Raw genomic sequence first — 15,929 nt, 5'->3', positions numbered from 1 at the left:
ACCAATGCATGTGCTGTACATGCTCTTGTAAGCTTGTGTGTGTGTGCGTGTCAGTCTAAAGTCAATCGGCTCAGTGCAGTTACCAAGCTGTAGCTAGAGGAGCAGACAAAGCAGTCGTCATCCCAACCCCTCACCACCACAATGTGATGCTCCATTGCCCCAGACCGCAGGAGGCTCTCCCAGACACACAGACACACACACACACACACACACACACACACACACACACACAGTCACAAAATACATACAGACAGCAGACTTTTCTTTATTCCTCTTCCAAAAATGAAACACTTTCAGGCTAAAATCTCTACATACACTCAAAAGAGAGCACATGCATACACACAAAACACACACACACGCATTCCTTTTCATGCATAATGCCCTGTGAATATCCCACACACTTCATAAGCTTGACACAAATGCCTCTGAATGGCTGATATGCACATGTACACATTGACCTATGCACACTTGGTTCCTGCTGCAGGCACATGTTGTTGTTGTGCACAGCAGCAAATAAATTCTGCAGACACCACTGCCATCTGCTGCTCACAGAGGGAAAAACCAGTTCAGTGAGATGTCTATTTAATAATATAAGGTATACTGTATAGTGTTATTTCAAATGAAGCAAACACCGATTACTCAGAATAAAATATTCTTTCGATGTAAAATCAGCACCAATGTTTGAGAATAACTGTAGATAAGTTATTTTGTGATTAGGGTAAATAGCTTACTATACATAAAAAAATTACTATGAATGCACGTGTATGCATCTATCTTTATCCCTATTTATCATAAACATAGACAAACCGTCAGCAACATTGAATTAAATCTGGATCATTAATCTGCTCATCAAACTCAAAATCCTCATTATTCCCTTGTCTAATTTAATGAGGTTTTGCTTCCAACAACTTTTTAGCAATGTCTTAAATGACTGAACATTACTCAAATGTTGACATTCAAATACTTAATACATTGTAATACTTAAGATTTGTGTAGCTGTATTACATATTCGCTAAATAGACACCTGAATGCTTTTTATGCTACTCTTTGCAAATAAAAAAAACAGGAAGATCAGAAACCTGGTTATTTTACCAACTTTGAACAGGATCCAAAATGGAACTGCTTTTGGATGCAGTATCTATACACATACACACACACACACACACACACACACACACACACACATACACACACGCACACACGCGCCTTGTCCACACTTGTCTAGATAGCTGATACCCTCCTCAGTGTCCCAGCTTTAGTCATATACAGGTATAAGATTGTAATCAGATGTGGCGCTAATTCAAACCAACTGGCTGGTAGAGGCTCAAAAGGTTAACTGATATACCAATATATCAGCTTTATTGATCTTCTGTGAGCAAAATCCAACATCATGCTTTAATCCGAAGGCTTGTAGATCATACGTTTTGCTTTTAGTGACGTTGAGGATGTCAGCCAGTTAACTAAATGAAATGTAGATGTTTAGGCTGCCGATCTGGTAGAGTTGAGGGGCTGGTCTGTCTTTTGGAGAGTGGACAGAAGAGCTGGATGTAGGGAGGTAAAACAGTCGACTAGCATTAAAAAATGTGAGGTCAGTTATTAGTACAAAGCTGTTTTTCTTGCTGTTCTTGTTCTGTTTGGTATTTGTTATTATAAATGACACATTTTATATATTTTCTTTTTTTTATAGTTTATTTGATTTATTTATTTGTTTGTCTATTGAACGTCCCTGGACAGGTGTTACAAATCTAAATTTAACTTTATTTCAGACACATTGGTTATTGAAATCATTTATAAGAATGCAAAACAGTAAGAAAAAAAGTAGAAAATATGAATGTTAATAGAAACATAATTTAGGACACCCTTATAGCACATTGTCAGACACTATTTAAAACATGCAAAAAAGAGGCTTAGTTTGTCTTTTCAACATTATAATGACGATACATGCATACAGAATATTTCTTTCATCAGAGTCCATCTATTGATTTAAGTATCCCCTTGTGATCTATAAAATTCTAATTACTCTATGTATGGATTAGATTATATTATTTAATTGAAACATTGCTGACTTCATCTTTATACGCGACTAGAGTTTAGCTTGTCCTTTAGTTGGCTGTTTTACAAGCAGGTTCAGTGAGCAGAATGGCCTGTATGGAGTCTTTCTGCTAAATCTAATTAAGGTTTAACAGTAGCTGTGGCTTTTGGAGAAAAGGTATCTGTCTTATTAGTGGACCTGTGTTGAGTTTTATGTCATCTAATTGAATTAAAGAGAGAAGCTGCATTAACGAACTGTGAATATAAGTCAGCAAGAAACTACACTTTTTCAAAAGTACATATAACTACAACATTGTATCACAGAAAGCATATCAGTGGCATTTACTGTAAGAAATTAATTGTATTGGAAACTATTTTACTTAAATCACATTGCCTTGGAGCAATTCGGAGTTGATACATAAATATCTTCGGAAAATAGCGTCATCAGTCATTTAAACATAAATCAGCATTGTTGCTTTGTGTTCCTCTTTCTGGGCTAAACTTGACCTGTGACAGCAAAGAATATGGAGGTCGTTACTGACTAGAACCCCTCCCTGACCTTAATGAACTCCACACCCCAGTTCATGGATGCTGGCCCACTGCTGGTCACTATATAGATAAACACACAGCTCTGCTGACCTGCACAATCCCTGTTTTACACTATAGCCACATTTATTTACATGCTGTCATTCAGCTCAACAACTTTAATGCAATGACAAAAGGTTTAGATGCATAGTCTGTCTGGAATGAATCCATCTACATTTGTTGAAGAATAAATATATAGTAATGCACACTCCTGTGTGTGCATGTGCTTGCGGACAGAGAAGACAGACGGAGAAGTAAAAGGCGATTTTGTTTTGTCGCTTGCCCTGACAGCTCAAACCAAAACAAAATCACACAAACTTCATGAGTTGGACCATAACTCTCGCTCCCTCTGGCTCTCTCTCTCTCTCTCTAGTGCAGAAACATCTGGATCCAGTGAAGGCAGTCAGGGGGTGAAGGTTTTAAAGATGGGGAGAGGCGGAGGGTGACAAGTGCTAGAAAGAGAGAGTGAATGAGGGTCTGAAGACTCTGCGACAAGCTATATGTACATATACATATGTACATATATAACAATATAAAAAAAGGTTTTAGCTGAAATAATTAACCTTTTGGCATTGTGTGTTTTTTGATTCCATACTTTACTGTTTGATTTATATGGTTGCTCCCAGGGATTGTTTTTGCTTTAAGGAATTAGGAATTAGATTTATTTGTATTTCACTCCCTCTAGTGATTAAAAAGTGGTAATACATTTAAAAAAAACTGTTTTGTTTGTGTTATCCTAGCAGAGTTTACCACACCGCGGGCCATCTTAACGGGCCACGACTGTGAAGTGACATGTGCAAGTGTGTGTGCTGAGTTGGGTCTCGTCATCAGCGGCTGCAAAGGTAATATTCCAAGATATTCATTTATACATAACAACAAAAAGTCACTGACCAAAAGAGTTCAGCTTTTTCTAGCTTCACTTACCATGTTTCTTATCGTGTTCGTTCAGAGGGTCCTTGTCTGATCCATTCCATGAATGGGGACCTGCTGCGGACCCTGGAGGGCCCAGAGCGCTGCCTGCGACCTCGTCTCATCCAGTCCTCCACTGAGGGAAACTGCATGATCTACTATGACAAGGGACAGTTTTGTCTCTTCAGTGTCAACGGCAAACTGCTAGGACACATGGAGGTGGAGGACAGCATCAAGGTGAGGAAACGTGCATATCTGCGCTCACATGCATGTGAAAGTGCACATGTGTGCCTGCACCACATCAGTGTAGAAAGTCCTCGTACTGATTAAAGGCTTTCTTACGGTTTGAGATTTGAGTAAGGTAGGGGTCGGCATGCCTCGGGGCAGAGTGTGGCTTCACATCTCTTTTATTCCCTTTCACACGCATACACCAGAGGAAATGGTCCTTTTGATCCACAGCTCTCTTGTCAGGTCAAATTGCTTTGGCGGCAGTGGTAGAGAACATTCCAGAGGAGTGGTCAACTCTGGACACCAACACCATTAACTACCCTCCAGCGCAAGACGACACATTCCCCATTTCCCACATTTCCTCCCTCGTGGTTAGAGTGACACAAGATAGCAGCTACTGCCTTTGGTTTCCCGACCCTTTGTTTCCGGTTTGGCCTGGGAAATGTAAGCTAGCTCTGACAGACAGCCACACGCCTGTTTCCTATTAAGAAACCTCTCGTGCCCCGGCTCCTAACCTGCCAACCAGCCCTCTCCTACACAAAGCCACAAATATAACTTGTAGAAGGCCTGATTAATGCGCACACGCGGACAAATGTTGATTGATTGCATTAACATCACGGGGAAAGTTGCCAGTATACAGTTTGTAGGTTGCAGAATACTTTATTGTGTCTTTAAGAGAAACTAATGATGTTTTTAGATACTTGTAGAGTTTTATACTTTTCCCAGAGTTCCTTCTATGGAGCAAAGCTTTAACTTGGGAACAGTGTGGGCCACTGCCGGCCTTGTCAGCCCTCCGCTGCTGTTGTAAATTCCAGCCATGTCAGATGGCATTAGGAAAATCCTAACATCTTGTAGTGAGGCAGTCTCAACCGCCTCCCCCCCCCCTCCCCCCTTGCTCCACCCTCTTGGTCTGAGACTCCAACTGTATTTAGTGCACTCATGTACATACCAGAATCAATCTTCTTAGCCCTCAGAGCCTCAGCACGGTAGGACTCCAGGATAAATAAGTGTTTGTCCTGGCCTGTAGTATCTACTTAGAAAAAGAGAGTAAGACTGAGAAAGAGAGGGAATGTTTGCACTGTGAATTTATATGGGTCTGGAGTCAGAGGTTAGATGACAGGCGAACAGTCGGCATCCTAGTCTAATAGCAGAATCGAGTGACAGAAGCCATACTGAATGGATTACAGTCTTTTAAGTACTAGTATAACTCAGGCAGTGTAACCATTCCAGCAGTTTTTTCACTGCCTTCGTCCGTGTAACAGGGGGATTAACAGCACCATAAATTAAACTTTTTACCTTCCCCAGCCTTAAAATCCACCCACCGTTCCCCGAAAGAAGTAGGAAATATGAGCATTAAAAGTGCATGTGTTTCTGCTGGAGTCATTTTTTAGTCATCTGAGCCCGGGTAGCCATCTTAGCTCCCACAGAGCCATCGGCCATCTTGTTTGACCGCCCAGTGGCAAGGAACTGATTTATAATGTCTGTCTGCAGCCTCCTACCTGGCCTGGCTGACATGTCTGCCAGTTCTCTGGCCTCCTGCTGGGCTTCAGTAAGGTCATGGACTCCATTAGTAGATACACAGGTATATTAATACAACACAGTAACTGGCAAATGGTTCTTATATTCTTTTTTTACTGTTATTTTACTGTTACTTTTTACACAATATTTCTAGCTGTGACTGCTTATTAACTCAATTTATCAAATTTAGAGCTGCACTAGTAAATTAATAAATTTTTTTTAACAATGGATTGAATAACTGCGTGTAATGTAAAAGCTGAACTCAGAAGAATTAAGCATTATCTTCAAAATCTGCAGTTCTATGGAGCAGTTTAGTGTCTTTCAGCTCATTGTTTTGGTTTTACAGCCCAGCCAAGGTATAATGAATCACTATTTTTCCCTTGTACTCCTTTGCACTGTGCTTCAGTTCAAGTGCATTGATCATGATTGTCTGAATTGACCATTCATTTTATCGTTGTTGTCAGATTAACTCTGAATGTTGATACACAAGACAAACACCGTACACACAAAACAGAACTACACCACACAAATCAACCCGGTGCTGCACTCAGTCATGCTCTATTCCCAGCCATCTTGGAAGATGATCTAACGTGGCAATTAGACTGGATTGGTACTCAAGGCCTCCTGCCAGCCTGCAGCATGCAAGTGCATCATTGTGTGCCCGTTTTCTATTTGCCTGCCTGTGTGAGCGTCTTCACGTGCAAGCTGTGTGTCTATCTTAAGTGCGTGAGTGATGAGAATGAGAAACAGAGCTCATTTAATTCACTGTGGTATGAAACTCCACAAAGGTTTTTTATACAAAACATTTGCTTAATTTAGTCTACACTCTTTTACGTCCATCCACTGTGTACTGCTCTTGAAGGGTTATTTATGTTTTCCTTACCAAGTCAAGTTCCTGAAAATAACTTCAGAACTGAAGTTTAAGTTTCATTTTTCCATTTAATATGAGCCTGATTCAACACACATGCTGCTGACGATTGAAGTGTCTTTTGCTGAATCACTGCAAACTGGCTGCAGCTGAAAGACGGCCGACCTCGGTGTTATGAAACCACAAACGAGAAAAGCTCTAAATTAGTGTCATTTGCTGCTTTTAGAAGTCACATTCTGCCTCGTCATTTCATCAGCTACGGTTACTTGGTGATTGATGCCCCTGACTGTTTCAGTTTCAGCTTCCACTATGCACTGCGCCCATAATAGACTCCAACACACGACCTGATTTGTGTATGTCTGATTCCCGGGGGACCCATTCAGCAGTTACAGTTTGCAGGAAAAGCAGATGAGACGAGTAAATCTCGGAGCCTCGCTGTGGGGAGCCATCTTTGTAGCAAGTCAGAGTCTGTGTACAGAAAGCCCCTAAGGATGGCGGTGCTGACCTGGGATCTTTTGTGGGATCACATGACCTCGCAGTATGAGCTTTACTTTGACATAGGAGATAAACTGGTCCCAGATCACCAGTCCTATTCGGAGACTATTTATGCATGTTGTTCCAGGTTGAATAGCTGTGCTGCGAGGGGTTTTCTTTCTTTTTTCTTTTTAGCAATGAAGGGCAGGTAACAGATGATCAAACAATTCAGACAATAAAGTGACTGAATCATCTCAGACTGTACCACTGGAAAACATCTGGCTTATTACTGTAAAAGCTGTAGCGATTGGAACATCCCAGACAGTTCTCCAGCACATTAAAAAGTTAATAATGAGCTTGTTTTCTTTTCCTCTTTGCCAGGCCATGCTTCTCAGCCGTGATGGTCAGTATCTGCTGACAGGTGGGGATGGAGGTGTAGTATCTGTCTGGCAGGTCCACAACCTCAAACAGCTGTTCACCTACCCGGGCTGTGATGCAGGAATCCGCTCTATGGCCATGTCACATGACCAGAGGTAACACACACACACACACACACACACACACACACACACACACACACACACACACACACACACACACACACACACACACACACACACACACACACACACACACACACACACACACACACAGAAGAAGTATAGCCCAACCAATAGTGGATTTTTGAGGACAATATGAAATCAATATTTGAGAGTATTGTACTGTAAAAGAAAAACAACCTACATTGAATGGCCAACAGTGTTTGTTTTTCCATAACCTCAACATTTTGATAAGTAAGTTAATTTCTTAAATTATTTTTGAAAGAATTGTCACTGCACCATGCACGGTGGGACATTTCACTACAAACACTGAATACTTATCACCTGACATGTACACTAGTAAGTATTCATAGTCTACAACTATTGTCCGAATAAGTATTAAGTAAAACTAGCAATACCACAATGACAAAATGTCCAGCTTTGAAAATTTAGGTCTGAAGTTTAATCCATCAACAGAAGATTAATCATCACAATTTTGAACATTGATTAATTCATTAATTGAAAAACTGCTTAATATTTGCTATGTCTTCCTTCTTAAAGTGTGAGGATTTGCTGCTTTTCTCTGTTTTATATCATTATTTAAAACAAAAATATAGTAATAAATGTAATATCTTTGAGCTTTGTTGAGCTTGTGATTATTACTGGTGCAATGTAACATGTAAGCAGCATTTTAATGTTGTAGCTGAGGTGAAGCAGATTATAAGAACTTTTTATTATACTGTTTTCGTAGTTTCATCTATGACATATTTTATTGGCCGATCATGTGTTTTGTATATAAATCTTTAAAGTAACTATATAATGGAGTAAAAAGTAACATTTTTACTTCAAATACTCAAGTACAAGCACCTCAAAATTGTACTTGTTGGTTTAGTTGGTTGAACTTAGTTACTTTTCACTGCCCCCTACATTCTGGCTCACCTACAGATTTTGCATTAGAGATCCTCAAACTTAAATCACACAAAACCTCACAATGTTTCCTCCTAACCTTTCTAAGGTGCATCATAACTGGCATGGCATCTGGAAGTATCGTACTTTTCTACAACGACTTCAACAGATGGCACCATGAGTACCAGACGAGATACTGAGCTGACAACAACAACAGCAGCTACTTGACTGACAAAGTTTGATACTGACAAAGATCCAAACTGTGTGTGAACTCTTATCAAAAGCACTATTCTGTCTATATCCTGATATCCTGAATGTATCTTACTGAAAGAAGAAAAAATAAATCTGTCCTGTTATAGTAAAAACTATTTTTAAAAAGGGCATTGCTATATTTTGTAGATCAGATAGACAATTTTCATATAAATCATAGGGGTGGGGGTTATGTTACTGTACGGTTAAAAACAAATCTATTTTTAGCTGTAAGAGTCTATTTTCATCTCCTCTGGAAAAGAAAAGTGGGATTTATGGGGAGCTAGTGAGAACCTTTTCTCTTGACTTAAAAATCCAAATATTTGTGTACCTTAGGGTGAGTGATTATTTTTTTCCCTTTTTTTTCTGTAGGTGTGTATGTGGGGAATAATTATTAAGCTATCATTCACAGCTTTTTTGCCATTTTGGCACCACAGCCGGTAGATATGAAATGTTTGAATAAATAATAAATGTATTGGACAGAAGGATAAACGAAGAGGGAATATACATATATAAATATCTATATATTCAGTTTTAAATGTAGTCCTCCATATTTAAAATGTCCATTCCCTCTATACCTCTCTGCTTGCTAAGAGATTGCATTTCTGTGCATGGCTCACTACTCATATGAAACACATCAGCGCGGACCTATTATCATTTAATATTTCAAACTTTAAAAACACTTCCCACTCCCACCCAGTGATGTTAAAGATGAGCATTATGTAAAGGAAGATGTCAGGAAAAAACATTGCTCTTTTAACATCATTATATTATTTCCTAAATGACTGAATAAGTGACAGTAATTCTTTTTTTTTCTCCTAAAACTGGGACTTCTGATTAATGTCTGTGATGGAAAAACTGAGAGTATGAGATCACTTTTTTTTTTCTTCAAATCACTAAATAAAAATCATGTCATATCATAATACTCAGTGCTTAAGTCAGCTTAGCATCTCTTAAGTCTTCTTTGAGTCCTGTCTCCAGAGCAGCTAACAGCAAAGTGAGATGTGCAATGAAAGGAAGGACTTACTCTATTTCAGTCTGAGGGTCTCTCTTTTTTCTTTTCATCACAGCAATCTAAATCACAGAATGAGTGATTATGTTAAGATGTGATTTAGCACTAAAATGGCAATGAGATAATTTCCTTTGTTCCTCAGTAAAATAAACGTCCACTTGTATCTTTGATTTTGAGGAAACATTCCTTTAAAGTTTGCGCTTTGATGTGGTTTGATTCTCCAGTTATGAGAACTACCTATCTATCAACCAATATTTTTTTGCAATCATTTTGGAGTGTTTTGTGTGCCGAGTTCTGACAATAAAATTGAATTTTATAACTTGAATTGGTGTAAGTGTATTTTTTCACTAGGAATCACCAAGACTCTATAGCACCATCCTGTGGACACACACACACACACACACACACACACACACACACACACACACACACACACACACACACACACACACACACACACACACACACACACACACACACACACACACACACACACACACACACACACTTATTTTATTAATTATTCACAGCAGACAAACAGTCATTTGAAGTCTTTATTGCATTTTAATTTGTTGCTGTAGGACATTAAAAGCAGCCACTCTATGCCTAAAAAAAACATTACTCCAGTTTGACACAGATGATTCCTGTTTTAAAACTGTCTTTTCATACAAATGTCCCTTTACAAACTGCTTATGAAAATCTAATTTAACTACATATACATAGGAGGAAGCTAAATGACATTATGTACCAACTTGAGTTTCTGTATGTGTGAGGGTTTTGTCTTACAGGAAGTGGGGAGAGAGGGGTATGCATGCAGCTGAAAGTCCTGAAGAGAGGTAAAGAGTCATGATGAACCACTAGGAGATAGCCCTACTAACACCAGCTGGGTAAATGCTGTGGAGTTTTCAACTGGTAAAACACAAAAAAACAAATCACTTATTTTAGGATGCACATTTTAAAACCCCATTTTTCCGCCGAGCTGGTTTTGATAAAGGCATCTTTAAGCTATGAGCTGTTAGCTAGTGGTCAGGCACAAACCCGTCACCTTGACAACACAACACATTCAATCATATAAATCCAACAGATCAAAAACCACTGTTTGAAGGAACAGTGACGAGTTTCATGCAACCCAGAGTATAGCATTGTCAGTGGCAACTAAATCAACTGATAAATGTGTGTCCTTTCTGTGCAGTATTGTAGTTGTAGCAGTTCAGTTCTTTAGAAACAAACCTGGTTTCATGTCTGTTGGATCTATTTTCTTCTATGTACAGCAGTTATGACTGCTCAGACATACGTACACCAAAAAAACAATCCTTCAAGTTTCAGGTTCACAACTAAGGTTCTTCACACTATGTACAACTAAAATGTTTACTTCAAATAATACATACAGTCTGTGGATGAATGTGCCAGTTACAGCGGGTTCACAACATAATCTACCAAACTGACTTATGATTCCAAAGGCAGACACTCAGGCAAGTGATGTTAAAGGGTCAGTTCACCCAAATTAAAAAAAAAAAATTAAATAATTAAGATACTATGGATAGACGGAACTGTCACCTCACTTTTATTAGTATCTGGAGAGGTTTCTCTAAAATTACTGTTCCAACATAATAAAATAAAGGTGGAGGGAACCCCACTCCCATGGGTCACAAGATAAATGGGGTGGGAGTGATGATTAACGGGATAGGAAAGCAGAAAAACACTCTTGTTACACAAAATTGTGTTTATTTCTTCAGATTTGTCTTGATGTTTGATTTGTGCTTTTGGATTAATAGATAGTCTTCAGGCCCCTAGTCATATTAAATGATACAATTTGAATCTTTGGTTGAAATGGCCACAATGCAGAGATGTATGCAGTTTATTAGCCAAAAACCTTTGGAACCACTGCACAAGAGGTGAAAAAAAAATGATGTTTTTTTTGTAATTTGGATGAACATATCCTTTAAATCGAATGAGAAAAGCCATTAATGTCGGATTATTGCCACTTATACATGCATTATTTCGAGGCATTATTGCAAATGCACAGAATCTCCAAGTAAATCTGTTTGGATAGCTACTCTGGTAGGCATTACATTTATTTTGTCAACCCACTGTACTTGTATATATTAACAGGAATCTTAAGTTTAACAGTAAATGTGCGGTAACCATCGGGATGGCTGTGGTCAGAGAAAATACTGATAGTGGTTATTCAGTAGTTGGATTACACTGCAGGTAGCTAGGCTAGCAAGTTCAGATGTCTGATATGCTGAAATATTTGTATTATGGACATACGGTCTCTCTACCAAAGCAACAGGAGTTCACAATGGTGTGTGTGTGTGTGTGTGTGTGTGTATGTGTGTGTGTGTGTGTATTGAATAACTATCTACAAAAGAGCCACAGGCAGCCAAAATGGGATAATAAATAAAAGGAAAGAATTCACATTAACGTGGTATACTGTAGTAACACATGATTTCCAAAGACAAACCACTCAGAACAGTGATATATTCAGTTCATTCCCTTCTCTACATCCTCCATTAATAAATACAAACATATATACAATCGACAAACTCTTAGAAAATGCCTTGTATCCTCCGTCTCTGAAAATGAGTGGCTTAAGAATGAGAAGAAAATGTGGACACAGCAGTCACTGGCTCAGTTTACAGCTACTGGAGATGCTCGAGGTGGAGTTTTAACCTCCTCACCCTATGTTTTCTCATACATACATGTAAAGAGAAGGAGTGAGAGGGGTGACATTGGCTACACAATTGACCTGCCGTTTAACTCTTCTCCATAAGCTCTTCAGCTGGTAGAGGGCTGGGAGGAGAAGGAGGGCCAGCGGGAGAGGGCGGGGTTGTGGATCTGGGAGGTGTAGAAGGAGGAGAGGGAAACAGGGTTGGATGGATGGGAGAAGGGGAGGAAGGTTCTTGTTTGGTTGGGGAAGAGAGAGGGAAGAATACAGCAGGTTGGATGGGGGAGACTGGGGAGAGAGAAGCTTGTTTTGTGGGAGAAGAAGATAGGGACGTTGCCTCTTTGGTAGGAGAGAAGTAAGGAGCTGGTTTGGTGGGAGAAGAGGGAGAAAGAGAAGCTGGTTTGGTGGGAGAAGAGGGAGAAAGAGAAGCTGGTTTGGTGGGAGAAGAGGGAGAAAGAGAAGCTGGTTTGGTGGGAGAAGACAGAGAAAGAGAAGCTGGTTTGGTGGAAGAAGAGGGAGAAAAAGAAGATGGTTTGGTGGGAGAAGAGAAGGTTTGAGCTGATTTGGTTGGAGATGATGGGGAAGGACAGGAGACAGGTGTAGAGGGAGTTACATAGGTGAAAGGAGCAGGGGGGACGGAGGATGAGGGAGTTTCTAGAGATAAGCAGGGAGCGGAAGAGGGTGATGTAGGTGATGTTCTTATTTCAGCAGGGACGGAAACGGACAAAGAGGTGATGGGGAAAGTTTCAGCAAAGGGTGAAGGGGAGAAATGAAGTGAACTGACAGGAGCAGAGGGAGGAAAATCAACACCGTCAGTTGTGGAATGAGAGTAAGGAGCGTTAGAGGTGGATGCAGCACCAGGCGCAGCAGTCCTCCTGGTCTTGGTGGGTGACGGCAGCTTTGCAGGTTTTGGTTCTTTGGTGCGTGATGCCCATTTGGTTGGAGAAGCTGGTCCTGACTTTGTTGGCGTGGCCAGTTTGACTGGAGGGGCAGGTAGGACTTTCTTGCCAGTCGATGGTAGTGGACATGGCACTGTTTGGGGCCCTGGACGACGACGGGTGGTGAGCTTGATGGTCTTCTTATCTAGAGCTGTGTTCTGGCAAAACAGACAGACCGACCATCAGCTTGATATCTCTGAAGAACACCAACAATATTGTGGGTTAATCTATATTAAATTCAGGAAACTTTAGTAATTTAGAATTAAATGATCTTATCTGTTTTCCTATGAATGATTAGCTCTTGCAGTGAGCAAAGGGCATTTGATCATCTAAATGTTTTCTTTTCATAAATACAACCATTAAGTGCTGACCCAGTTTTGTACTTTTTAATGATCTCTATGAATGAACACACGATGAAACAAGCTAATGAAAATGGACAGTAATAACTGAAAGATGATTAAACAAAAAGACAGAATGGCTTCACACACTGACCCCACGAGAAGGCAAATCAGATCATCCGTGCTATTCTATGTGCAGAGGAAGGGCAAATGAGAAAGTAAACTCTTACTTTTTCATTCAACAGATACATACATGGTGCTTTTGTCTTGAGTAAAGCCAATGATGTGTTCTTACGTGGGACAGAGAACTAGTAAATATCATGTTCCTCATTTGCCCTTGTGCTGAATCTCAGCAGCAGAACAGACGAGGCGTAGCGTTAGGTGTTAGTACATACCATTGCCTTGGAGCTAAATCAGAGGGGGCGTAATGCAGGGAGAGGGGAGAAGCAAAAAGGGACAGAGACTAGTCTTACTCACAACTTCACAAAATAAAGTCAACACAACAAGCATGACGGCTAGTGGACAGTCATTGTTCCAGCTCAGTGCTAATTTGGTAAAACATATTCCGAACCAAATGACCCTAAGTGTGCATTTGAGAGGACTGAGCTGGAACAAACTGTAAGATATTCAATAAGTGACTAATTCGGACAGGAACACGTGTCAGTGATTGCTAAGCTTAGTTTGGTTTTAAAAGAAAAGGTTGGCATTATTCTACATCCTTATTATTGTCAACAAAACCCATGAAAAGACCAACGATGAATTGCTGTCTGATATATCTTATTCCCCTGTGTTACAGAGGTCCAATGTTATTACATATCCAAAAACTATTACATAACATGACTATGACGCATAAATGACCTATTGAATGACATGTTCATTTATTACCACAAACATGAGCACTATACTCAGTCCCACATACACCATCCTGCTGCTGTAAATACTCACTAGTGCACCAAATATGTATTAACACCAAGTTCAAAACAGCCCCTAAAAAAAATACCATTTGCTCCTGTTTAAGAATAAAGTTTACTTAAAACAGTGCTCAGCTATTTAAGAAATAATAGAACCTTTAAAGAAAAAAAAACAACAACTATATTTGTGACCCATATTTATAGATTTCTGGCTTGGAGCTGAGTGTCACTGATTAGTGATTAGGGTTAGGGAAGCAAAGTATTGACAGACTGACTAAAACATTGCAGGTTTTGGTCTTTTTGTGGGATTTGTAGACAAAAAAGAAAAACATGTAGAGTAATATCAGACTTAAATTGTTAAATTGTGCAAGGGAATCTTGTATCCAAGGCAATAAAGCCACATAGATTTGCCTCCATCTCTGCAAATTGACACTACTGAATGGTGCCAGCAGAGTTCTTAATGTTCTCCACAAGGTGGCGCCAGAGTACCATAGATTTGTGGTCTCTCAGGAAGTTGATTTTAAAGAGCTATTTTGAATGAACAGGAATTAACAATGGCAGAGAGGGAGGCAAAATAAACTGCTCTTACATTAGCTTGCATTAGCTCTGTAAACATGCTATATAACCTCTGACAATATGATTGAATGAACACATCCTTCAAAACACAGACGATTTTCACGTCGCGTAGAAGTTTGTGGTCGATACAAATGGAATGAAATGTGAGCGAATGAGCAGAATGACAGGAATGAAAAGAGAGTCAAGAGAGGTGAATACAGGATAGAGCGCATGTTTAGAAAGAGTTAGTGAGGTCCACTTCAGTTTGGTTATTGAGAGCAGCTACTGCAGCTGGTGGCCGAAGAAGAGGGGCAGGGGGCCTGAGGAGGAAACAGGAAGGAAGGGAAAGAGAGGGAGTGCCAGAGGGGGGGGAAGAGGTGTTATAGATGGAAGGAAGAGGGCGATGGCTGGAAAGGAAGAAGGCAGGCAGGATGGGGGATGGTGGGGGGGGGGGCTATGAAGTGTGTACCCGGCTCTTAGCTTCAGGCGTCCCCTGTGGTCCTGGGTCGGGTGTGAGGGAGGGGTGATGAGGAGAGAGGAGGAAGAGGATGGAGAAGAGGAGGAGGAGGACGAGGGGCCGAGGCCAGGGCCCAAGCTTACACCTCAAACTGTCAAATGAGATTTACAACAAAAAATGAGGCTCTTTGCAGCAAATAAAATTTCTCATCCTTCCTGCTTTCAATTCAGAGAGACTGAAGAGAGTGGGGCTGATGGGTAGTGTGACCTGATGGGATGAGGAGTGGAGGAAGTCGAACTGTACAACAGGAAATGATGCAAGTGAGGCTTGAAACAGACAGGAAGGAAGGATGTGACTAATACAGGAATGACTTCCTCTGCCCTGTCGGATTCTCTAAAATCCTGCCTGACATGTTTGCAGCAGCATAAGTTGTTTAGAAGTAGTCTTTAATGTCCTCTTGGAGGATGATTGAGGCCAGATATTCTTGTCCTGGTGATTAAGTGGGTGCACTATTCATATTCATATAAAAAAGAAGCAGCTCAGTCTTCTGTATTTGGGTCAAACATTCACCAGCATGGAGTAAATGTTTGGATAAGGGCCTGACATGTTCAAGCAGCTTCATACACCTTAATTACTATTAAACCCATGTCAACACACCCATATTACAGATGTAAGAGGTCACTAAGAGTGAAAAATCTTATGAAGGTCAAGATTACTCTCTACAGTAAATCACAGAAAAATTG

The 15,929-nt window shown here is 40.2% G+C and overlaps 2 protein-coding genes across 14 annotated transcripts in view; one reads left to right on the top strand and one right to left on the bottom strand.

Moving 5' to 3' along the window:
* The window catches only part of lrba (LPS responsive beige-like anchor protein), a 185,419-nt gene extending 175,775 nt beyond the window's left edge, over positions 1–9,644 (top strand). For 6 of the 8 annotated variants that reach the window (XM_051384753.1, XM_051384754.1, XM_051384758.1 and 3 more), the window contains 4 exons: positions 3,357–3,458; positions 3,566–3,762; positions 6,995–7,146; positions 8,168–9,644. In XM_051384753.1, coding sequence (XP_051240713.1) covers positions 3,357–3,458; positions 3,566–3,762; positions 6,995–7,146; positions 8,168–8,258 — 542 coding nt within the window. In that variant the 3' untranslated portion in view covers positions 8,259–9,644. The remainder of the gene's footprint in view (positions 1–3,356; positions 3,459–3,565; positions 3,763–6,994; positions 7,147–8,167) is intronic. The other 2 variants (XM_051384755.1, XM_051384759.1) reach the window with 1 other exon arrangement.
* Positions 9,645–9,859: 215 nt separating this feature from the next.
* The window catches only part of dclk2a (doublecortin-like kinase 2a), a 41,437-nt gene continuing 35,367 nt past the window's right edge, over positions 9,860–15,929 (bottom strand). For 5 of the 6 annotated variants that reach the window (XM_051385000.1, XM_051385005.1, XM_051385003.1 and 2 more), the window contains one exon: positions 9,860–13,083. In XM_051385000.1, the coding sequence (XP_051240960.1) occupies positions 12,076–13,083 (1,008 nt within the window). In that variant the 3' untranslated portion in view covers positions 9,860–12,075. Of the gene's footprint in view, positions 13,084–15,198; positions 15,338–15,929 lie in introns of all 6 variants that reach the window. The other variant, XR_007881626.1, reaches the window with a different exon arrangement.

Source organism: Dicentrarchus labrax, unplaced genomic scaffold (genome assembly GCF_905237075.1).
Source record: "Dicentrarchus labrax unplaced genomic scaffold, dlabrax2021, whole genome shotgun sequence".
NCBI classification, from domain to species: Eukaryota; Metazoa; Chordata; class Actinopteri; family Moronidae; genus Dicentrarchus; species Dicentrarchus labrax.
This window is presented reverse-complemented; position numbering and strand designations above follow the sequence as displayed.